The sequence below is a fragment of the Hemicordylus capensis genome, chromosome 1 (assembly GCF_027244095.1).
Source record: "Hemicordylus capensis ecotype Gifberg chromosome 1, rHemCap1.1.pri, whole genome shotgun sequence".
Classification (NCBI taxonomy): domain Eukaryota; kingdom Metazoa; phylum Chordata; class Lepidosauria; order Squamata; family Cordylidae; genus Hemicordylus; species Hemicordylus capensis.
In genome coordinates, this window is record NC_069657.1 from 71,258,157 (window position 1) to 71,283,967 (window position 25,811).

Consider the following 25,811-nt stretch of genomic DNA (forward strand, 5'->3'; position numbering starts at 1 on the left):
TGTCATAGCCGTGCAGATATCAGCCATACGGATTCCTGACAGATGTGCTGTGGACGATGCATACGCTCTTGTTGAATGTGCCCAAATGCTCCGTGGTGGATCTATTCCGAGGGGGGAAACCTGGTCTTCTGGTAGCAAGCATGACTTGTCCCCTGCAACCAGGGTCTGCCCTGGTTGCATATGAATGGGATTTATGTGTTGGCTGCACTGGTGCACCGTCCGCACTCCCTGCACCTGATGCTCTACACAACGTGCCCCGCCCCACCATCCAGACAGGGATGCATCCATAGTCACCAGTGCCATGGGAGTCAGTGGCTTGAAAGAGATGCTTCCCAACAGATTGCATTCTAATGTCCACCAGCTTAGTGACCACAGAATTACTTTCAGGAGCGTCAGCAATTTCTGCTGTCTGTTGACATTGGGATGAAAGTGTTTGAGGTACCACATTTGTAGAGGATGCATCTGTAGACATGTGTATGGTACTGCAGCATTGCAGGATGCTATCAACCCCATTAATCCTTGCACACTGCATGTGGTTTGTGTCAGCAACCTGTGGAAGAGACAAATCAGGTCCCTGATCTGGTGATTTCTCTCTATTGGTAAGAATGACCATTTTTCTTGCACATCCAGAATCGCCCCAATATAACCTATGTGGTTTTGTGGTTCCAGGTTTGACTTTTTCCAGTTGACATTGAGCCTAGTTCCTGGAGCAACTGCAACACATAATGGATCTGAGAAAGTAACCTCTCTCAGTCGCTTCCCACCGGAAGCCAGTAGTCTAAAGATGGGAAAACCACAATGCCCTCCAACCAAAAGGTGAGCCACAACTACCACCATGACCTTTGTGAACACCCACAGGGCAGTTGGCAATCCAAAGGGAAGGAATCCAAATTGGTACAATCCAAATCGGTACACTACACTGCCCACTGTAAATTGCAGATACTTGCGATGACTCTCCTAAGTCCTTCAAATCTAACATTGGCACCCACTCCTCCTTGCACAGACGAGGCAGTATTCCTTGCAACGTCATCATCCTGAACTTGCAAGCCAACACAAACCAATTGAGGCCCCGAAGGGCCATGATTGCCAAAATCCCCCCATCCCTTTTTGGAATTTGCAATTAATGGGAGTAAAACTTGGACATCCAGTACACAGCGAAGTTTGATTTTGCAACAGCACCTGCACCTCCTCCAGTAATATAGGAGTTGCTCTTATGTATTTCATTCCCAAGAATGGAGGCATTGTCTTGAACTCTATCACGTACCCAGTCAAGATTATTCTGAGCACCCACTGATCTGATGTTATGTGTTGCCATGCTGAGGCATGGCTTGCCAATTTGATGGAGTTGGAAACTACAAAGCAGGTGGTTTGGCAGGTGGTTGCTGCTGTAAGTGCAATGGACAGTGGTGCATATCAAAAGAGACTGCTTGCTTTGGTCTCTAGCAGGCCTGTTAGTTTGGCCCTTTGGCCACTGGCCAAATCCCTTGTTCTTATGGTAAGGCTGGTTCTGTTGTCTAAATTATCTCCTTTCCCGCTGTTTATAAGTAGCACATTGTCTCTCAAAAGGCTGGTAACAGGACACAGCTGAAACTGTTGAAGCTGCAGCCATGAACATTTTGGTCATATATTTGGATTTCTTTAAAGTCTTCATAGCTGAGTCCGTGCTTTTGCTAAATAGGCCTTTGCCATCATAAGCTAGGTTCTCTATGCGTTCACGCATGTCTTGTAGGTTAGTAGCCCTCAACCAGGCATGGCAGAGCAAAGTCACTGCTGTCGCCATGGCCCATGATGACTATTGTCTCAGCCAAAAGATTGAAATGCTAAGTAGTTATCTTGTGATGGCAACGATCTTCTCATAAATTTCAGCGTATCTGTCCTGGAATTCCTCAGGTGTCATTGATATAGAGTCTTGCAACAAAGCATCCCATAAATAATGATTATATCTGTCCATGCAAGCTGCATAGTTAGCAATACGTATAGCCAAACTGGAGATGGAATAAATCTTCCTCCCCATAATGTCCATCTTTCTCCCTTCTTTATTGGAAGGTGTGGTATAGCCTGGATTTCGAAGTGGATGTGCAATCAATTACCAAGGAGTTTGATACAGGATGATGCAAAAGGTAGGTGCTCTCCTCCTGGATCTTATAAGTCCTCTAGGCATTTTGAAATAGGTGTGGAGGTCTGTAGTATCTCCCAAGCCGATTGTGCTGCCTTGGTTATCACAGGCAGCATTGGAAGTGCGAATGGGTGAGGTGTCTTTGCTGCCGCCATCATATTGTAGACCGGGTCTTTAAGGTCCAACTCAGGTAGCTTTAGTTCCAGGCCCAATGCTTCTGCCAGTTCCCAATTTGGGCATGATGGCATAGCCCTCTGCGTCTTCCACAGCTGATACCTGGAATAATCCTCCGGGAGAGCAGAAGTGGTAGTGTGTCGGAAACCACAAGTATGGGTGATCCCTCTCTGACCATGCAAATCCTGTAAGCTCTGCTGTAGTAGTCCTTCACATACTGTTAACATACTGTACCAGTGACTTCCACAACAGTGATGTAAAAGTCGCTGTTGTAACCGTGGCTGCAGGTTGTGGCAGCAATGTAAATGGCTTTGTCACTACAGGGTCAGCTTCTGGTAAATGCAATGGTGACATTGACCACATTAGTATTGCCGACCTGGCTGTTGAGATGTGCAGTGACAACATAGATGGACTCTTAGGGATCGAGACAGAGACCTCCTCGAGATCCGGGTCAATGTCGAGGCCACTATTTAGGAAGCTTTGGAAGGTTGTCCCCGAGGGGATACTTTTTGTGGATTTCAACATAGATAATAATGCATTCACCATATTAGAATCCAGAGAGACATCCTGCTCCTGATCCTATTCCTCTGTTGCTAACTTGATAGCAAACCCGATGGTCAGCCTGATGGATGACCTTTACCAGGGAATTGACAGAGGGAGTATGACTCTGTTGGTTCTTTTGGATCTCTCGGCGGTGTTAGATACCATCGACCACGGTATCCTTCCGGTATCCATGGTATCCTATCACCTGAAGGAATTGGAGATAGGAAGCACTGCTTTACAGTGGTTCCACTCCTATCTCTCAGGCAGATTCCAGATGGTGGAGCTTGGTAATGGTCCCTCTTCAAAATGGGAGCTATTATATGGAGTCCCTGAAGGCTCCATTCTGTCACCAATGCTTTTTAACCTTTACATGAAACCACTGGGTGAGGTCATTAGGAGATTTGGTGCAGGGTATTATCAGTATGCTGATGACACCCAAATCTATTTCTCCTCCTCCTCCTCCTCCTCATCATCAGGAAATGGCATTCAATCCTTTAATGCCTGCCTACGGGTAGTAATGGGCTGGATGAGGGATAACAAATTGAAGCTGAATTCAAGCAAGACAGAGGTGCTCAATGAGAGAATTTGAGGGATGAGTTAGATCTTCCTGTGCTGATTGGGTTACACTCCCCCAGAAGGAACAGTTCCGCAGCTTGAGGGTGCTCTTGGATCCAGGCCTCACCTTACTATCTCAGGTGGAGGCTATGGCCAGGAGCACTTTCTAGCAACTTCGGCTGATTTGACAGCTGAGTCCATTCTTTGAAGAGAACGATCTCAAAACAGTGGTGCATCAACTGGTAACCTCCAGGCTCGACAACTGCAATGTGCTCTACGTGGGGCTACCTTTGTACGTAGTTCAGAAACTTCAGTTCGTTCAAAATGCAGCAGCCAGGCTGGTCTCTGGGGTAACTCAGAGAGACCATATTATCCCTGTTTTAAAACAGTTGCACTGGCTGCCAATACAAAGTGCTGGTTATCACCTTTAAAGCCCTGAATGGCTTAGGTCTGGGCTACCTAAGAGAGCGCCTTCTTCTGTATGTTCCCCTTTGCACGCTGAGGTCATCTGGAGAGGTCCGTTGTCACGCCCTCGATCTCAGACAGCGAGGAGGAAGGGGAAGCTGTCAACTTTCCAGGCAATGCAGGAGTGTCTGAGGGGCAGAGCCCGGCTGTCAGTGTTCATGAAACAGCTGTGGATAATGACTCTGAGCAGGCACAACAACCTGAGGCAGCAGAAATCGTGAAAGACCAATCGGAAGAAGAGCTATGCAACCAACCCCCGCTGACCCCCCAACAGCGGCGTGTCATGAGACGCAGGGATCAATTGGAGACTATTAGGAAAAGCAAACGCCTACTGCAGAGGGCTGATAAGCCTTAAATCCCTGCCAGCTGGGAGCTCTCGTGGCTTGCACTATAAATCACGTCGTCAGTCGGCTACTCCCTGCTGAAAAACAACATTCGTCACTATATGTCGACAGCGTGCAGCCAAGTCCGGTCGAGACCCTGACATCCATCTCCAGTTACCACCAGTACGTCTGGTGGCGACTCAGAACCAGGCCTTTTCTGTAGCTACTCCTGGCCTATGGAATGCACTCCCATCAGATATCCGCAGTTTAGGCTCACTGTCAGCCTTTAAGAGAGCCCTAAAAACTTACTTGTTTGGACTGGCTTCCAAGGTTTTAAAATTGTTTTAAAAGTATTTTAATTAGTTTTAAATTGTTTTGAATTGTTTTTATATTGTTTTAAATGATATTTTTAATGTCTTTTAAAACTTGTTGTACACCACCCAGAGCCTTCAGATGGGGCAGTTTATAAATGTAATAAACAAACAAACAAGACGCGAGTTTGGGGCTGAATACAAGTGTGATTGATAAACAAACAAACAAACAAACAAACAAAAATAGATAAAGGGGTAACTCCGCCGAGGCGCCGGAGGCCGAAGCTCCTCATGGAAAAAGAACAGCAAATTTTGGTTGTGTTGTTCACCAAGGTAGAGCAAGCAAGAATCATGGTGATCCATGGACGGCAACTTAGCATTCTACTCCACACAGCGTTTGAATGTTTTCTTTGGTTTCCATAGTGGAGGGCTCAAAAAAACCCTTTGTCCTAGTTATTTATTTATTTATTTGTTTGTTTGATCTACCGCACTTCCAAAATGGCTTAGGGCAGTTTACAATTAAAACAAACCACTAAAACAATAAAGAGCTAAAACAAATTAAAAACAATATAACAACAATTCACAATTTTAAAACATTTTAGAACAATTAAGCAATTACAGTGATTAAAAGCCCCAAAATTGGGTTAGAATATTAAAACAGATTTAAACGTTAAGCTAAAGTATAGTCAAGCAGTCCAAGTTCAGCTGGAATATAAATGTTTGTTCTCTCTCTCTCTCTCATCTAATTGAACCAAAGAGCCAGTAATGAGATACTAACGCTTTGGCGGTCAAATAGAAACTGAGAAAATGGTGTCCCCAATTGCCGATTTTAACAGAAGCATGGAGCACATGCAAGGCAGAATGGGTGTCACAAGAAACAAGTCAATCTATCCGTGAGGTTCCTGCGCTGGTGCAGAACCCATGAATGCAACGGATCACGATCAAGATCTCTGTGTTTCTAGTTAGTCCCTATTAACTGAGCAAAGCGGCACCTTTTTAAAGTGGTGATTTTCTTTATTGAGCAGGGGGAGAACAACTGGTCCTATCCATCCCCAGCACAGCATCCCTCCAGTGGCTGTTGCTGGTGTCTATCTTATGTTTCTTTTTAGACTGTGAACCCTTTGGGGACAGGAAGCCATCTTTATTTATTTTTATTTCTCTATGTAAACTGCTTTGGGAACTTTTGTTGAAAAGCGGTATATAAATATTCGTAGTAGTAGTAGTAGTAGTATACAACTGCTAACAATGGAATGGTTTGCATGGAAAACAATTAAATAAACATGACTAAATGAACTGCTTCTTCTTCGAAATAATTGTCTGCAGGATTTTCAACACTTTAGGACCGATGTGCAATTGAACAGATCTTGCTCTACCTTCTGAATTGCAGTTTAAAATCCCAGAAAACACCCATGACAAGGTAAGCAGTAGTTAACATTGTATACTTTAATTAGCAGACAATGGGAAAACAAGTTACTACTCTACATTTATTAAAGAACAGTGATATTATTTGGAAAAATGAACTGAATTAACTCCTAGATGTTGCCCTATTAAGAAACATCTTATAGTAAATTAGACTGTAAGTTTTATTCTATAATAATGAAAGTACAAGAGAGTATGATCTCAAGAAAGATAGAAGAAATCTGCAGCTCTTCAACAGCTGTCTATGCCTTTTCATTCCCATTAAGAGAGCATTATTATTACGGTGTAATGGAAGTAGATACTATAGAATTACTGGCAGAAGCAGAAGAATGAAGGTTTATTTCATTCCTGGCTTACAAGATACATTGGTCTCATGAAACTCAGACCTATTTCTCAGGAATCCAGACTTCAGCATTAAAACTTGAAAACCAAACAAAAACCTCCAACTAGTTATTTTTCTAGCTACCATATTTACCTAAATAGAAGACTCCGAATTTAAGATGACCCCATTTAAAAACAGAGATTAAATACAAGTCATTTACCTGTATTTACCTGAAAGAAAGAGGACTCTGAATTTAAGATGACACCCTGATTTCTAACATCAATGAACTTGTTAAAAACCTAGTCTTGGATTCAGGGAAATGTGGTTTTAATATTCAAAACATTATAAAGAATGCTGCAATGAAAAGGAGGAATCAGAAAAGCCCTGGGGTGCAAGTGAAAGACCATACATGTCTCTTTGGATCCTGGCCTGTTTTAAGATGCTGAAAAAAGCATAGCAAAAAAGGCTAAAAGGAGATATGGGAGAATCCCAAAGACCAAATTCTGGGGTGGGGTGGGGTGTCTGCTTAGCTAGAAGCTTGGGAACTATTTCACACACTGTTATAACTATTTAAAAAACCCTCCAAACAAAAAACAGATACCTGTTCTGAAAGTCAGCTACCATATCCCTTCTTTCAGATATTTTTGAAGAGCCATCTAGCCGCATGTATGTATGTTTCCTGTAAACCATGTATTCCTAAGTCAAGAACACAAGAAACCAGAAACAAAATTGATTCATCTTAAAACTTTTTTTTCTAGAACTTCAACAGAACTGAGTATAGCAATTATTAAACATCCATGCATCATACTGTGAAAGCCTCTGATGTATCAGAAGACTACAAGTGTAAACATGAAGATAAAATAAAAATTGTTTGTACAACACAGTACTGCTAAAACCTGAACCTGCTGGATAGCTCAATAAAAAAGGGATTGACACCTCAAGAAGCTTGTGTCACGTAGGCACTTTTGTGATTCATCGTTCAGTTAGTATTAGAGAATTGGACAAAATTTCCAAGAGATGTTAACCTCTTAGTGTTCTCTCTCTTTCTCTCTCTCGTGTGTGTGTGTGTACCCAGTATTTGTTAAACTATTTCTGACCTACATAAACTGTGATATAATAATATTTATTATTATCTCTTGTTTACATAGCCAGACAGGTGTTATTGACTGGTTTGTTTTATCAAGACATCGAGTCCTTCCCAAGGACCTAGGTTGGCTGAAGTTTCTTATCGATGTTGTTGCTGTTATTATAGATACTGTCGCAGAATATAGGCTGTTCCCAGTAAAGTTGCTTTTTGTAATTGGCTGATGGTGATTTCTGTGGCCCCTATGGTGTTGAGGTGCTCTTCAAGTTGTTTTGGAATTGCACCTAGGGTGCCAATTACCACTGGGATTACTTTGGTCTTTTTCTGCCACAGCCTTTCAATTTCAATGTGTAGATCTTTGTATTTTGTGATTTTTTCTATTTCTTTTTCTTCTATTCTACTATCCCCTGGTATTGCTATGTCGATTATTTTAACTTGTTTTTCTTTCTTCTCAACTACAGTTATATCTGGTGTATTGTGTGGCAGATGTTTGTCTGTTTGTAGTCGGAAGTCCCATAATATTTTTGCATATTCATTTTCTACCACTTTTTCAATTTTATGGTCCCACCAATTTTTGGTTGTTGTTGTTGTTATTATTATTATTAATTACATTTATATCCTGCTCTTCCTCCAAGGAGCCCAGAGCAGTGTACATGGTTATGTTTATCCTCACAACAACCCTGTGAGGTAGGTTAGGCTGAAAGATATGTGACTGGCCCAGAGTCACCCAGTGAGTTTCATGGCTGAACGGGGATTTAAACTCGGGTCTTGGTCCTAGTCCAATATTCTAACCACTACACCACACTGGCTCATAACATATCATAACATGCAAAAAATATAACATGCATTATTTTTTCTGTAGCTGCTCTAGAGCTGGGTCTTGGGGTTGTCTGACAAAAACATTTTAGGACTGCAACCAGCTACTTAAGTGGAGAGAGAAAATATCAGATGAGGAAGCCTGTCTAAGATGGCTACCTGAGCCACAAGGAGCATGAAACATGTCAATTTCCAACCTCAGAAGAGTTTGTACCTCATCAGTAATTACCCCGGGCCTCTCTTTAAGAGAGCCGGAGATAAATATTGGAACTTGCTGCATAGGTTTGCATGGATTAAGGCACAGAGTTGGAGTTTGGGCTTAATGCACTATGTTAGCTCTTCTGCTAATATGGACCCAGATACTTGTAATGATAAACTATAGACACATTCAGTTCCAAATGAAATTATTCAGGATGTCAACAGCAATTTAATAATTACAGTGGAAGGTTCAAGAGCTTTTGCCAGAAAGCTTTTCAGAGCTTTAAGTACAAAGATGCTATAGTCTTCTGGTTTTTAAGTTTTTTTAAAAGCTGCTGACTAATCCTAAAGGGATACCTATATTAAAAAACACTTGATCATACTCCATTAAGCCTGTTTAACTGACACGGTCAGCATGACACCAAAGCACTAATCCTGGAAAATAAAGAAATCAATCCTGAGTAGACAGAATCAGTCACTGAGCCAACAGAGCAACTGAGTCATTTCACCTTTCCCTTCTTTTGGTCCACAGGGAACGATCCAAAACTTTGCGAAACCAAAAAAAGTTCATATACTGTCCAATACCAATTGTCCAGACCCCCAATTTATGTAGAACCTGATCCCATGGTCTTACTGTACGAGTAAGGAATTAGATAGGATTGGGTGCCAATGTGCTAGTGTTAGGGCAGCAACACAATGTGGCATAAATGCATTGAGCCAGAACAGTCACAAATCAGATATGGATAAAAAGGGGGAAAGAAAGCTCAATCAGACAGTCAATGTTTGTTGTCCCAGTCCCATGTGCTGCTACACATACAAAAGCAAGAACAGAAGAGAGCCTATCCACTGACCCACCACCACATAAAGACTGTGTTGACATCCAGGTTCCTGGTTTGAATGCCAGCATAACACAGCCACTACACCGGCAAACATACTTTGACTCTGGCAGTGGTGCTGTACAAAGGGCATTTACACAACAATTCTTCACACAGCATCCTGTGCATCAGGATTTGGGGCTTTTAAGCTGGAAAACAGGCAATTAAGTAGGGACATAATAGAGTTCTATAAAACAATTCAATGTATGACGATAGTGGATAGGGAGAGGTTTTTCTCCCTTTCTCTTAACACTAGAACTCAGGGCCATCCAGTGAAACTGAATGGCAGGAGGTCCGGGACAAACAGAGAAAAGAAGCTCTTCACACAGCGCAGAATTAAATAAATTTGCTGTCATATAATGTGGTGCTGCCCACTAGCTTAGATGGCTTTAAAAAGAGGATAAATAGATCAATGGTTACTAGTTATGATGACCATATGGAATCTTATGTTCACAAGCAGCGTGTTACTGACTACCAGTTGCTGGGAAGCAACATGGCAGAGGGCCATTGCCTTCCTAATGGGCAGCTGGCTGGCCACTGGGGAAAACAGGATGCTGGACTGGATGGATCTTTGCTCTGATCCACCACAGCTACTCTTCTAAGTTGGGCTCACTGGCACTGCAAACATATGATACAAATTGCTTGGTAAGTCCTTCTTTTGTAAAGGCCCAGTGTGGATGGATGGTTCCCTCTCCCTTGCCAGAGACAGAATATAATAGTAGCAGCAGCAGCAGCACCACAGCATACCAGTACTGCAGCTCCATAGACCTGGGCTGCCACTTTGGGAGAACATCCAAGCCAATAAAATGTTAATGGTCTCAGTTCAATGACCATTAACTTCTTTGTGATAAGAAGTTCTCTGGACTTCCTTAAACAATGTTATATCAATACTAGATTTCCTTAGTCATTAGCTTCAGAACCCCCTTCATACAGGTTGCATGTTCCCTACCTCCAGCAAGTCAATCATTCGTGTCATCTGAGAGTAGATAAGGACTCTGTGGCCTTGAGATTTCAATCTTGTCAGCAGAACATCAAGGGCATAAAGCTTTCCGCTGTCTGTGATCAGACTCTCTTTGTCTAAAGCAAGAAGGGGGAAAAGATGACCAAAAGCCTGTAGTATGAGCTACTGTAGCATTTGATGAAATATTACATCAGTTTAATTGATCAGCATTTTCTAACGTAACTGTCGGAAGCTCTTTTCTAGAAAAGTAATTCATATTATTGCATACAACTGAAAAATTAGGACTGGAATGAATTATAAACCACTTACTACTGTACTTCCATCTTCCATCATAGGTATAATGTTTATATGAGTGAGGTCTGGCAGTGGCAACTTTCAACTCTATAAACATATTTCACTTTCAAGTTCTTTTTCTTTGAACCTCGGAGACTCTCTCCAAACCTGACATCTCTCTTCACTGGACAAAAATACCCATTCAGTCATGCTTTTTAGACAGTATTTTGAACTGTGCTCTACAAGGAAAAACCGAACTATACTGAATATTTTTATTTATTTATTTATTTGATTTCTATACCGCCAGTCCAAAATGAATTTGTGATCACAATGCCTATTCTCCATCCAATCATCCAGTTTCTTTTGTTGCTTTAAATAAAAATTCCCAATAGGAATATTTCAAACATATTCTTCAATGCTCATGTTTCTTCTTCCATTTTTTATGCATCACAACTTAATTTACAGGCTTGAAACAACAAGAACTATTCTTCTAGTCTAGTTATCTCTGAAGGGTCTGCTTTGATTTTAAACAAGCTAACATGTCTATTTCTTCAACCATTCTAAATCTCTTTGTCCCAAATGTTTAGCAAGTCAACACAGGCACACAATAAAATCTTTAAAATCAGCCAAGTGCTGAACTTATGCCATCACTTTTCTGTATCTATCTGCAACCTAAGCCGTTAGTAACATGCAAAACACAGGAGTGGCAGCCTCCTTATGCTCATTCTGCTTGGTTACAGAAGCCAACTTGATAAGAGGAGTGAAAGGATATGAATTTAAAAACACATTTGATTCGTAAGGAAAAACTTCCTACCACTGTCACCACTTTAAATATATCAAAACAGAACAGAGACAATTAGGCATTTCATCTTTTTTTTAAAAACCCTATCTTAGGTAACCCAATCTACCAGGACATAAGCAAGAAAAAACAAACAAACAAGGATTAAACCAACAAGCAGAAACACTTTTAATTCTGATAAAACTAATACCTAGTTTGGTGCCTTTACAGCATTTAACGTCTCACCTCAACACAACTAGATAAATGCACAAATATTTCTAATCTCTGAATAAATCCTGCCACCTAATGTTGAAAAGGCAAACAGATTTTCTGTAAGACATGGCCAGTCAGTCAGTCTTTATCCAATACAACATCTAAAACAATATAAATTTTTAAACAAAGCCAATATAACTGTACATTGGATCTAACCATTAGTGAGCAGAGTGTGACAAACTTGTATTGCAGAACAAAAGAATTTTGTAACTGTGTGTATGATAGACAAATTCACATCTATTAGCAAATATTTGATGTAGAATTCATCTGATCAACCTGGCAGATTATGTAAAAGAGGGTCAATTAACCTTCGCCTAAGGTCTATATAAAAGACACACTGCAGGAGCACATGTGCAACTGACTCAATCTCATCAGAGTTACAGGGGCAATATCTCTGCTCAACTGGAATTCTACTGTATCTACCAGTCAAAAGTTCCGAAGGGAGGGCATTCATAAGGGCTCTCGAGAAGGTCCATCTATGTTTGGGGAAAGTAAGGAGAAACAGATAATCTGCTGGGCGAGTTCTAATCCCACCATTGAGCAGATGGAATGCCCTAGATGTCCTTGACACATTTTTCTGAAACTCAATATCCCAGATCCTTCGTTTAATAAGTTCTTTGGCCCTGACCAAACCAACAGAGAGGATTGCCTCCAGTGAAAGACCATAGGTACAGAGTTTCCTGACATGGTTCTAGGGATGGGCCCGGACCGGTCCGGAGGCCATTGAAAAAGCCTCCGGACCAGTCCGGACTGGTCCAGACCTGGGCGGTTAGGTTCGGGTGGGGGGGTAGCTTTAAGAGCGGCGGGAGGGTTTACTTACCCCTCCTGCCGCTTTCCCGCTCTGGCGCCGTAATTCTAGGAGTAATTGGGGCGGCAGGATACCTCCCTGCCGCCCCTTCCCCGCTGTTGCTGGAAAAAACTCCCAGGAGTCCTTTGCGTGCGTTCACGTCACAGAGATGTGAAGTGCGCGCATGATGTCTCTGTGACGTGCACGCACGCAAAGGACTCCTGGGAGTTTTTTCCAGCAACAACGGGAAAGGGGCGGCAGGGAGATATCCTGCTGCCCCAATTACTCCTAGAATTACGGCGCCAGAGCGGGAAAGTGGCGGGAGGGTAAGTAAACCCTCCCGCCGCTCTTAAAGCTACCCTCCACGCCAGTGCCGGACCGCAGTTGGCGGTTCCGTGCACACCCCTACACGGTTCTCCCACCAGCTCGAGCAGTGCCTATCCAATAATAACAAAGGAAGGAGACCAGAGAGCAATAAGCTGATTCTTGCCCAGTTTATTAGTATTAGATGCCAAGCTCTGGCTTCTATCAAGATAACACTCGATTCCAACCTTTAGATTTAGAGGGCATTAGAAATACATTTGGGGGTCAGATATGATGTTCTTAAGAACCTGGCTTGGACCTGCTCCAGGAGGGAATAGTTAGCATAGGGTCCCAGCTGTGCCCCATATAATATTTGAGCCATCGACTTTACTTTGAATAAGTTGATGGCAGCCAAAATGAACATACCTCCTTGCCGCATGTGGAAGCTAAGAATTGCATAAGACATGGCAACATTAATCCATTTTTCTTTTGATTACACTCTGCTCCTTTATCATCTTCAATAGCAATAAATGGTGAAAGATTTATACGTTTTATATATAATACCTAAGATCCAATTTTACTTTGAAGATAACCTCTCCCTGCTTTCCATACAATACATACATTAGTTAAAATGGAGAAACCTTCCATCTTTTGAAACAAATTAGTGCCACCAGATTATGGATTAAATTGGCTTCCTTGCACTCAAAGGGTCTTTCAAGGCAGCAATAAACTTCAGGATGTTCGAAATGTCTGCACAAATTCCAAGTGCAATTTTTCTCCCTGTACAGAGTCTGCTGCAAGCGTCCACGCTACTTTTTAAGGTGATCTTATCCTCTGTACACACACCTTGTGCATATTTGTGGCATCACCCACCAGTCAGCTCTTGTATTCTGAGAAGAACCCACCCTTTTCCATTACTACTTTTGTGTTGACTGGGGAATAATGATCTATTCTTCTTGGAATGCTAGAGCCGGCCAGCAGAGGTTGCTGCAAAAATTGCACAAGGTCTCTGCTTAGTGTGTATACAGAGAATAAGACAGCACTAGAAAAGAACATAGATGCTTGCAACAGTGTGTCTACGGGGAATAAGGATTACAACTGGAACACAGGAAGCTGCCCTATACTGAATCAGACCATTGGTTCATCTAGCTCAGTATTGCCTGCACAGACTGGAAGCAGCTTTTCCAAGGTTGAAGGCAGGAGTCTCTCTCAGCTCTATCTTGGAGATGCCAGGGAAGGAACTTGGAACCTTCTGCATGCAACCATGCAGGTGCTCTTCTCAAAAGCAGCCCCATCCACTAAGGGGAATATCTTACAGTGCTCACAATGTAGTCTCAAATTCAAATGCAAACCAGGGTAGACCCTGCTTAGAAAGGGGACAATTCATGCTTGCTGCCACAAGACCAGCTCTCCTTTCTCTTGAAACCCAAGTGAAACCTTTGAGGAAATTAGAGGGGTAATGTGGAGGTTGCTGCTGTGGAAGACATGTGCACAGTCAAAATGGTGATGCAGAGAATCTAAGGTTTTGCTAAGGAACATGGCTTATCAGTTCCCTCTGGAGAATTAGAAAAAGCCCCTTGGCAATGTAAAAATAGAGGAGGAGAAGAACAAATAGTTTCTAATTACTCCCCCCCTCCCCCCCAACCAAAGTCTGTAGGGCAAAGGGTCAGTGAGGAGTTAGCTAGCTCTCACAGTAAACAGCAAGTGAAGTTTGCGCTTTTTATCGATGCAAAAAGGACTCAGACACTTCCTGCCATTTAATCCACGACCATTTTTCTTTCAAAGAACAGGAAAAGCCTCAAGAGATTCCCACAGTGATCACAAGTGAGAACACCAAGTCTGAGAGAAGGGTAGAAACTGCAATAGCAGCTGTTTCACTGCTCATTTTCAAAATCCATCTTATTACAATTTTGCAGCCAGAACTCTACTTTTGCAGTTTTGCTCGATTTCATATCCACTTTCCAAAACAGGCTAGATCTTCTCTACCTTCAAATTCAGTTGTCCTTATTCATCCCTCAAACTGCTGTAGATTTCTTCCCTCAATGCTTCCTTTTATTAATGTGACTCAACATCCATGAGTTCCCTTGACATCTACCTTGTTGCACCCTAGTTCTGTATCCGAGCTCTCATCTAGTCCTCCTGCTTCTCTCTGGAATCCATACGCTTAGCTTTGCGTTACAACTATATGTTGTAGCAAACATATTGTGAAAATATAAGGACTAATTAGACATACAGAACTGTCTTAATCATTTTGTCCCAACTTTAATATGTATTAAGAAATTGCAAATATTGTGTGCAGAAATATATTCGATAGGTCACTTCCCTCTTTGGTCTCCTCCCTTTCTAATAACTCAGACTTTTGCTTTTATATCTCCACTTATAAAAGCCTCACACTCAGCCTGGCATGAAGATGATAAAGATGCATATTTAAGAACAAGAGGACAATCAAATATATGGTAATTAATTACACCCAATTAAAGTAAATGCCATACAGTATGTATGTACGTACGTGTGTGTGTGTGCACAAACACTCTCTCTCTCGATAATGTTCCACAAGTTTTTTGTAGGACGCCTCATTTATTTTTCAGTTTATCCATCATAGTGCATGGGAAGAAGTTTGAATTATTTAAACTCCCAGCCCATAGGAGGGTCTTCATTTTGGCACATTGCCATACCCTCCCATCAGCTGTTCTAGAAGGCAGGTTCAGGAAGATTCCACCTGCAGAGAGACTATGTCCTTGTGACACAGGACAGGTTGAAACTATAGCGCATGTTCTCCTCTTCTGCCCCCTTTATAGAGATAGTTGCACCAACCTCATCCTGCCAGTGTGCCTCAAGCACCCTGGTCACTCGAGTAAATTCTATACCTAGCTAGTCCTCTCAGATGAAGACCCCACCATCACATACAATACTGCAAAGTTCAGTAGTGCAGTGTGTAGAATCCACAGGGCCATGACAGCTCCTGCCTAGAAGGAACGTGGGTTGAGCCTACAAAATGCAGTCTTAGCTTCAGCTCTCACACAAGCTAACGTAACCTCCTTTTATTTGCATATTTCAAATTTTCTTATGTATTTTTAAACACTCTTAAATATTTTTAAGTACTCTCACATGTAGAGCCCTTCTGGCCAAATGCTTATTAGGATGCAGACTTCTCTCTCCTAGACAGTTCTATTTTAAATTATATATTTTAATTCTCTCCACTTATTACCCTATACTTTTATAGCTTCATAACTGTAGCTTTATATTCTATATTGTACCTCTGCTTGTACCTCACGTATTCTACTACTCATGCTGGTCTAAGATAGAAATAAAGGTGATTGATTGAATGAATTATTTAAACAATCAAAAAAACAAAAACAAAACCCAAGTAAACACAAAAAAACCCATATGTAAATAAGTAAAATATTTTGTTCACTATATCCTGTGACTGCAATTAGATTACTCAATCACACAACTGCAACCCACCTGGTATCCTGATGAAAGACCAGCCATTTTGAGGTCTGACCCCTAACAAGCCTCCTGGATGTTCTGGGAAGAACTGAGAGCACCGTTTTAGCCAGCCAACTGCTAGTTCAGGTGTCCCATGCAATATACATTGCTTTGCTTCAAGGCTTCCTCCTTCTTTAAGTGCTCTGCGCTCATATTCTGCACTCCGATCGTTGCAGTAGAAATCCAGTGGCACAGCCGTTACCTGTGAATTACAAGAATAAAATTATACTGGAGAAGATGGTAAAATTACTGGTCAAAGTTAAACACCAGTAATAAATCAGCCTTCTCAAGGAAACAAAATAGTTGTGAAACTACTTGGGTGCTCTCTAAATTTTCAAATGTCAGTCAAGTCAAGTTTATTTACGGTCATAGACAAAGGCACAACAAATCAACATATCCAATAAAAAAGCACAAAAAATGACACAGCTTTATCTTATAAACAACTCAAACATCTTTTGCGTCAGTCTTAAAGCTGCGCATTCTAGTAGCTATATAACAAAATTTTGCTACTGTGTATGAGATACTTGTGTCGTTATCAGAAGGTAAAAACTTAACTAATCAGTCTTCAGACTGTCCCAGAGCACCGGTCAGTAAAAGGTAAAATTAACTGATGCCTGACATCCCGATAAAACCTACAAAACATGATCTACAGTTTCAGCTTCACCAGAGTCACAAGGACACAGTCAGGCATCCAAAGGCACCTGGTGAAACCTTCCAGTAAGCAGGGCTGATGGAAAGGCACTGCATCGGGCTCTTGAGAAAGTCTAGCGAAAAATTTTCAAATGGATTTTCAGTAGCAAGAGATACAAGCAAGAGAGGTGATAATGAGCCATATTTCAGATGTCAGACTATGGCTCAACAATGATACTTTCAGTTCTGAAGCTACAGCTGCTGTTGCAGTTACCGCCACCAGCTGCTTATGAAGTTTTATACAAGGACAGGACTCAGAGGTTAAAAGGGTCCTGCCCGGTTAGATAGCAAGAATAAAAGAAATGAAGAAAAGGGCTTTAAAAAGAAAATTGAGAGTTGGAAGGGAAAAGTTAACTGGCATGTATTGAAAAGATGGTTTAGAAACACGGTTTGATGGAGGGGAGAGAGGACTTTATGGATGATAGGTATAGGGAGTAGCATGTCATAAAACTTCAGAGAAAGAAGAGTAGGAAAGATTCTGAACATCAATTACAGTGACCATCCTGACTCCTACTGGTGCATTTCATTAGGTATATAACTCCAGGTGTTATCAACAAATGTACTTCTGGATCATCTTTACCAATTATGTGATGGGTTTAGGATTCTGACCTGCTCTAGTCAGTTTCCCTCAATAAAACCATCGCCCAGAATCCATATTCTCAGAATGATATTCACTGACTCAATTTATGACAATACATTATGTAAATATCATCTGAATTAATCCATAATGGGAAAGAATAGGAATTTATTGTTTTTGAAATTGTTGCCATTGGCAGTAGATGTTGTTTTCAACAGCACAAGAGACAAGCCCAACTTTTGTTTTGAAACGTCGCAAGAAACTTGATCACTGTTACAAATGGTATTTAGTGCCAGCTACTGTACTCCTCCTGTGGTCTGGCTTTTTGAATGGCCCCAGCATATCTCCTGCACATGCCAGCCCAAAGCAATAGATGCCTGCAGAGTCCTGCCTCTAGTTTACTCTGCAAATAAGGAAATAACTCTTTTTGAGCCTAGACTGCACCAAAGTCCCTGGGCATCGATTACAGTGGTGAGGATACCCTGTTCCTTTACACTAGATGTGCACTTAAGCCATCTAAGGTATAGACAGGTCTCAAAAAGCCTCCACAATTACATCATCATTGTGTGTGTTTCTATTGCAAAAGACAGACCTTGTATTTTTTTGCACTTTTTAGACATAGGACTTTCTTTCAAACTTTATGACCAGCACGGAAACAATCCTAGGCTAACCAATGCAAAATTCTAAAATTCTATCTCCGTGTTTAGAACACTGAAGACATCAATTTATCTTACTTTAAACATCACTTTCCCTCCCGTCAGCTTAAGTATGAATTACCCAGGCAAGTGAACAGTGCTGCCAACACAGGAATCTAAGCTTTATACCAAAGCAGTTAACTTGGATTATCTCCATCATTTAAAATAATAATAAGAAAAAACTTTGCTGCTATCTGGATGGAGTAGAATGTTAGCCAAACAACTGTCTTTTCAAATGGATGAATAGGCTCCTGATAAGGAGTCTGTTCTAGCAGACAAGGTTGCCTTTTGTACAACAAATGTATAGTACTCTCTTATCTCTCTTCTACAGGCTAAAAGGCAAGTCCATGGTGCCATTCTGTGTAGCAAGTAACTGCTCTCAAACACATACATCTTCACAGCTAAAAAAATGACAGTCAGGGCAACAACAAGGTAGAGGCAAGATGCAGTGTGAAAGATACAGAGTACTCTATAAGTTATAATCATGGTGGTCTCTGCATGTGTAGGATGTCCCCCACTGGGAAATTACTATTCATCAAAATGAAATGATAATAGTGAAGAAATCTCTTCTATACAAGTCAAAAGAAGAGGGGTGCCTGTACTATTATGAAATGCACTACGGTCTTCTATAAATGAAGGTAAACAATGAACATCCCAAGACAAAAAGAGAGGCCACTCAACTCTGCCTACATTCAGAATTAAAACAAGCAGTCAGCCAACATACATATTCAAGTAAAGTTTTAGAACCTTCACAATTCCTTAGTTAACCCATACAAATCCCACAGGAAAAGAGACAGGAGTCATTTACTTGGGTAATCAGGTGAGTATCTTCAGAAGCATATTTTAAAAATTATTTATTTAACTCACATATTTATATTTCACTGAAAACTTATGTTTCTGGGCAATTTACAATAAAACAATACAAATTACAACAAAATTAAAGTGTTAAAATAATAATTTAAAAATTTAACACAATGTTAGAAACTGTAAGTCTAATTAAAAACCTGGGTGAACAAATGTGTCTTAACTCTTGTCAGAGATGGGGAGGCTCTTATTTCAGCAGGGAACATGTTCTAAAGCTTTGGGGCAGCAGCGGAGAAGGCCCGTCCATGAGTAACCACCATACGAGCTCGTGACAACTGCAGACAAACTTCTCCAGATGATCTCAATGGGCGGTGGGGCTTATGGCAAAGATGACGTTCTTTTAAATACCCAGGGCATAAGCTGTTTAGTATATTATAAGTTATAACCAGCACCTTGTTTTTTGCCCAGAAACTTATCGGCAGCCAGTGCAGCTCTTTCAGGGAGTAATATTACAGGGAGTAATATGGACTCTCCGAGATGACCCAAAGACCAACCCGGCTGCTGCATTCTCTACCAATGGCAGTTTCTGGACTACATACAAAGGCAAACCCAAATAGAGTGCATTGCAGTAGTCAAGTCTGGAGATTACCAACAGATGTATCACTGTTCCGAGGTAGTTTATCTTGAGAAATCACAGCTGGCGTATTAGCTGAAGCTGATAGAAAGCACCTTTGGCCACCGTCTCAACTTGGGACAGGTTTGGATCCAGAAGCACTCGCAGACTGCATACCTGTTCCTTCCGGGGATGTGTGACAGCATCCTGAACTGGCACATCAAAATCATCTATTGAGTTCCAACCCCACACAAGTACCTCCATCTTATGTGGATTCAGTCTCAGTTTGTTATCCCTCATACAGTCCATCACCATCTCCAGACACACATTTAGGGAGGTTATGCCTTCTTCTGATGATGCTGACAGGGAGAAAGAGATTTGGGTGTCATCAGCACACTGATAACACCGTGCACCCAATCTCCTGATGATCTCTCCCAGTGGTTTCATGTAGATGTTAAACAACACTGGAGACAATATGGAGCCGTGAGGGACACCATACAAAAGTTCAGAATATGAAAAGCAATACTCTCCATGGCACACCATCTGGATTCTGCCTGAGAGCTAGGAGTGGAACCACAGCAAACCCGTGCCTCCCATTCCCCAACCCCACGCAGACGCTCCAGAAGGTTACTATGGTCAATAGTATTGAAAGCCATCAAGAGATCCAAAAGGACCAATAGAGTCATCCTTCCTCTGTCAATTCCTAATTCCCTCCACCAAATAGCCTGCTCGAAAGCCAATTTGAAATGGGTCTATATAGTCGGTTTCCTCTAAGACTGTCTGAAGCTGGGAGGCCATTGCTTTCTCAATCACCTTGCCCAGCCATGGAAGGTTGGAGACAGGCCTGTAGTTACTCAACTCTGAGGGATCCAGGGCAGGCTTCTTCAGAAGAGATCTAATAATTTCCTCCTTAAGACAAAGAAGCATTTATAATTTCTACCAGGCCTTCTACAACAACCCCCTGTCTGACAGTATAAGCCATGTTGGACAAGGGTCAAGAGAACAGCTGGTAGGCTGCACCATTCCAAGCAACTTGTACATGTCCTCAGGAGAAGTTCCAGTTCCACAAACTAGAACTGATCCAGCCTAACCACATAATAGGAGTTGCTGGACACCTCCACATCAGACAGGGCAAAAGAGGTAGAAAAAAATAGCTTCTTTGCTACACGTATCGCCTGAGCATCTTCCACTTGTGCATCAGTCTACCTTGCTGCTTTAGCCCCCATAGTTCTTCCAAGAGGACACTTAGGAGCAATCATGTCTACTGCCCTGGTGAGTTTGCTGTTCAAATTCTCCACCAGGGAGAATTCTCCCTCCTGTTCAAATTCTCCCTCCATTGCTCCTTGGAATCCTATGGGATCCAATAACTTTCTCGGATGGACCCTCCTAATAGGCCCTTCATCCCTGTGGAGGTAGGATGTGATCGTGAGTCCAACCTTAACCAGATGGTGGTCTCTCCATGACAACGGGGAAATCACAGGAGTCCCCACCCACGGAACACCACCCTGATCAGAGTAAAAGACCAGATCAAGCATGTGTCCAGCAATGTGTGTCGGTCCCGAGATGGCTTAGGATAGGTCCAAAGTAATCAAGGCTACTATGAACCCTGAGCCACCCCAGACAAATTGGTCCCCAAGTGAAAATTCCCCCACCACCAAAAAGTCCCCCCCCCACAAGCCTGGGGGAAGAACGCCAAGCCCAAGACCAAGTTCATCAGATCAGTTAGGGACTCAGTTGGGCAACAGGGTGAGCGGTACACCAACAGAAGTCCCAGCCTATCCCTGGTCCCCAAACTCAAGTATACACATTCGATATGGTCAGACACTTTGACAGGGATTTTGGTAAGGGAGATGTTGTTCTTATATAGACCACACCCCTTCCACCTCCCCGTCCATGTCCCCTCACCTGCTCCTCAACGGGGTACCCTAAAGAAAGAAGCTGGGACCAGACTGGGCCACCAGCCTCCCCCAACCAAGTCTCTGTGATACATACCAGGTTGGTCCCTTCATCTAGAATCAGATCATGGATGATTTCTGATTTATTCTAGACCAACCTGGCATCCCAAAGGAGCAAAGTGAGACTCTGTGGGTGGTTGGCACTGCTCCCCGAGGTCAAAGAGCTGTCAGGACAGCCAGAAGGGGAAACAACTATTAGATTTCTGATTTCCCTTCCCCTGTAATTGCCTGCTGACTTGCCAATGTTACTTCTTCTATCCTCCACCACCACCGGAATAGCAGCCCTATAATCAGCGGATGCGCCCCCTGTCTCCCCATCTCCAGACAAACCCAGACACATTAGAAACTAATCTTACCCAAGACTTAAAACAGAAGCTAAAATAAAAATGCCCACCTACCACTGCCACACACGTAAGTTTCTGGGCCAGGAGGCCTGGCTCCCCCAAAGGGGTGGCTGCCTTTGGTGGCAGGCCCACCTCCATGGACAGTGTTCCTGTATAGGCTCAGAGTTGGCTCATCTGGGCAGGTGGTACTCCGAAACTGCTGAGACACCCTGGGCCCCTGTCCCGCACAAACTCCCCACAGAGCAGCCTGGCCCAGGTAGCAGGAAACAATCCCTTTACCACACACAGTGCCATAACATAAGGAACAAAGAGTAAAAATCAATACATAAAAGGCATAATTCATGGCATATAATGGCCGAGCACACTTAAGATCCACTGAAAACAAGGTGACACAGTGCAACCCAATCCACCAGTTACCGCTGGTACTAAATCCCCTTACACAGGCAGAACACAATAATACAAGGATGAGTCACCACCGCTACTCTAGCAGGAAATCATCAGCATAAAGAGGAATAACTGGGCCACGCAGGGTGTGTGGTGAAGAAGGAGCAGGGCTTAGTCAAAACTCCACATTCTCTCCTGTTCCAAGTCAATGTAATGTTATTCCTGCAAAAGAGGTGGAGTAAGACCAGGAACATCAACACACTTTGCATATCAAGACATACAAGATGGGGATACATCACTCTGTCTCCATGTCCACAGAACCATGAGCATACAGGTGGAAATGATGGTGCAACAGAACATTTCATCAACCATGGCTAACAGCCAATTTATGACAACACAGCCAAAATAAAAAGGACAGAAGGATGACTTTAAACACCATCCTTCCCTCTCCCCTATGTGCTCCAGTGTGTGCAGAGCACTCTCAAAGATACCCATGGACACGGATTATCTCTTTCTTCACCTTGAATAAGTAAACTACACTGGCTTAACAATAAGGAAACTGCAATGGCTTCCCTTATTCAAAAGATTGTAGCAGCATCTCCCATACAGGAAAAGAATGCAAATGTACATCAAGGAAGCTCTGCATTTAACAATGAGGATGGGGCTGTAGCTCAGAGGAAGAGCATCTGCCTGCCTGCATGCAGAAGGTCCTAGGTTCACTCCCTGGCATCTCCAGGTAGGGCTGGAGAGCCACTGTCAGTCACTGTAGACAATACTGAGCTGGATGGATGAATGGTCTGACTCCGCAAAAGGTAGACTTCAATGTTTCTAATGCTTCAGATGTAGGTAAACCCCCCCATTGTGCACTGTGACATGTTATGGGAAGAACAGCTACTTTTGTTGATCAGCAGTCTACTCTACCTACTGCTGGTGTGACCAATCACCTTCAGGCAAAAAAATCAGATGGGAGCGCAATGTCTGTTGCAGCTCTTGCCCATTATGCCTCACTATCCCAGTCTCCCTCCACAACCAACCAAGCAGTCTCCTAACATTCGCAAAGCTAAGCATTTGACTGTCTGATGCCATGCAGACCAAAAGGACAGCCTAAAGCAACACAGTAAGAAAACAACTGGCCCCTGCAAGTGGGAGGGTCTGTGGGGTTATTTTCTTCCCAGGACTCCTGTGCCATTCAGAAGTGCACAACTGATGGATAGCTAACAGGTTTAGTCAAACCCAGCATGGAGGTGTTGGGGGGATGCTGTATCTATTACCCTATTTTCTGTTGTTCAGGTTTCAAAAGGCACAGGGGTCCTGCTAGAACAAAAAATTTGCAATTCCATGTTTCTGTAACCTTCCTAAAATGACTCAGCTGCAGAGAATGAAAAGGAGCAGCAATTTAAAATAGAGTTTTAAATAAGAGAAACAGAATGCAATGAATTTCTCTTTGGGAATTTAAGAGTCTAAGAAAAGTAATCCAGAAGCAAAGGAAACACAAAGCACTCAGCACTTTTCCTAGAAGAATATGCTACATAGTACTGCCATCTGCAGTCAAGAGATGAGTAATGGGGAAAGCAGTTTAATCGGGCTGATTCCAATGTTAACACAGAGCTGGATTAAATACTAGCTTTGTGAGAAATCTTCCAGCCGTGGGCTCATGCACTTCTCACTCCCTTTCGTGTGTGAGACTCAGAAGAATTCTACTTCTGGTCAAACTGGGCAATCCTGGCTAAAGAGTTTCAAAATAAATCAGGATCTGAACCTGGAATATAGTCCCAATTTTAGATCCTGGTTTATTTTGAAACTCTGGTTACAATAAACCAGAATTGCTCGGTTTTGAAGCAATGAGTGCTCCTGGCTTGTTCTAAAGCAGAAGTGGGAGCAGAATTCATGTGTGAGCATCATATGCAAGGGGGCAAGAGAAGCACATAATCCTGTGGCTTAGAATAGTACACTCTGCATTACATCTGAACACTGGGAGCCGATGGCTCCATCAGCCGATGGGAGCTGGGCAGTATATCGCGTGTGGCAAAAGCCATCCTTTAAAGTGTGAGGGTGCAAAAGAATTCAGATAAAACAGAAGGGGACAGAGCAGAGCCGCATAAAGAGCAGATGAGAGCCGGTGCCAGCAGGTCAAAGAGTAAAAAAAAATAGCATACATCAGGTGAGAGACTCAGTGTATAGGTGCTTATATGCCAATGACAGAAGCCTCCGAGCCAAGATGGGTGAGCTGGAGTGCTTGGTTGCTAACGCAGAAATAGATATAGTGGGCCTAACAGAAACATGGTAGAACAGTGAGAACCAGTGGGACACTGTTATCCCTGGGTATAAACTCTATAGAAAGGACAGGGAGGGGCGCCTTGGAGGAGGGGTAGCACTGTATGTTAAAGAAGGGATAGAATCTAACAAGCTAGAAAACCTAGGTGGACTGGAGTCCTCCACAGAAACCCTGTGGGTGACAATACAAGGCCTGAAAGGGAACATGCTACTGGGGACGTGCTATCGCCCTCCTGATCAAAACGCTGACAGTGACTGGGAGTTGCAGGAGGAAATCAGGGAGGCGTCAAAGAGAGGCAGGGCTGTAATTATGGGTGACTTCAATTACCCACACATAGACTGGGTAAGTTCACAGTCAGGTAATGACAAAGAGGTCAAATTTCTAGATATGCTAAATGACTGTGCCCTAGAACAGTTGGTCTTGAAACCTACCAGAGAGAAGGCGACCTTGGACCTAATTCTGAGTGACACCCAGGACCTAGTGCGTGATGTCAGTGTCATCGACGCTCTAGGGAACAGTGACCATAATGCCATCAAATTCAGCATACATGCTGGGAGAGAATCACCAAGGAAGTCTAACACGGACATTTTGAATTTCGGAAGAGGAAACTTCTCCAAAATGAGGAGTATGGTGAAAAGAAAGCTGAAAGGGAAAATCAGGAGAGTCACTTTGCTCCAGAATACATGGAGTTTACTCAAAGCCACAATAATAGAAGCCCAGTTAGATTGTATACCCCAAAGGAGGAAAGGTACCACTAAATCCAGGATGCCAGCATGGCTAATGGGTACCGTCAAGGAAGTTATAAAAGGGAAGAAGACTTCCTTCCGAAATTGGAAGGCCTGTCCAAATGAAGAGAACAGAAAGCAACACAAACTGTGGCAAAAGAAATGCAAGGTGACAATAAGGGAGGCAAAAAAAGAGTTCGAGGAACATTTAGCCAAAAGTATCAAGGGGAATAACAAAAACTTCTTTAAATACATCAGAAGTAGGAAACCTGCCAGGGAGGCGGTTGGACCATTAGACTACTGATTGATTGTTAGATTTATATACGGCCTTTCATTAAAAACAATTAAAAACAGGTGGTTTACAAAAGTTAAAACACATAATAAAAATCAATTAAAAGCATTTAGCTAAAAATATAAAAACAATCTGATATTAAAATACACAATATACAAATACAAAAACTATAAATGGATAAAAACACGCAGAAGCAGCAATAAAACAATCATGTAAAGGCCTGGATAAAAAGCCAAGATTTAACCAGCTTCCTAATAACTGTGACAGAGTCTGAGGAGCGAATGGCTACTGGGAGAGCATTCCAAAGCCTGGGGGCAGCAACAGAGAAGGCCCTGTCCCGAGTACACGACGACCTAGCCTCCCTCATTGTCGACACCCGGAGCAGAGCCCCC

The 25,811-nt window shown here is 42.5% G+C and overlaps 1 protein-coding gene across 6 annotated transcripts in view; it reads right to left on the reverse strand.

The window, feature by feature from the left end:
- Nucleotides 1-25,811, reverse strand: part of INO80 (INO80 complex ATPase subunit) — a 139,544-nt gene that overhangs the window by 18,542 nt on the left and 95,191 nt on the right. For all 6 annotated transcript variants that reach the window (XM_053285801.1, XM_053285802.1, XM_053285803.1 and 3 more), the window contains 3 exons: nt 16,042-16,267; nt 10,151-10,278; nt 6,830-6,924 (listed from right to left, as the gene is read on the reverse strand). In XM_053285801.1, the coding sequence (XP_053141776.1) occupies nt 6,830-6,924; nt 10,151-10,278; nt 16,042-16,267 (449 nt within the window). The remainder of the gene's footprint in view (nt 1-6,829; nt 6,925-10,150; nt 10,279-16,041; nt 16,268-25,811) is intronic.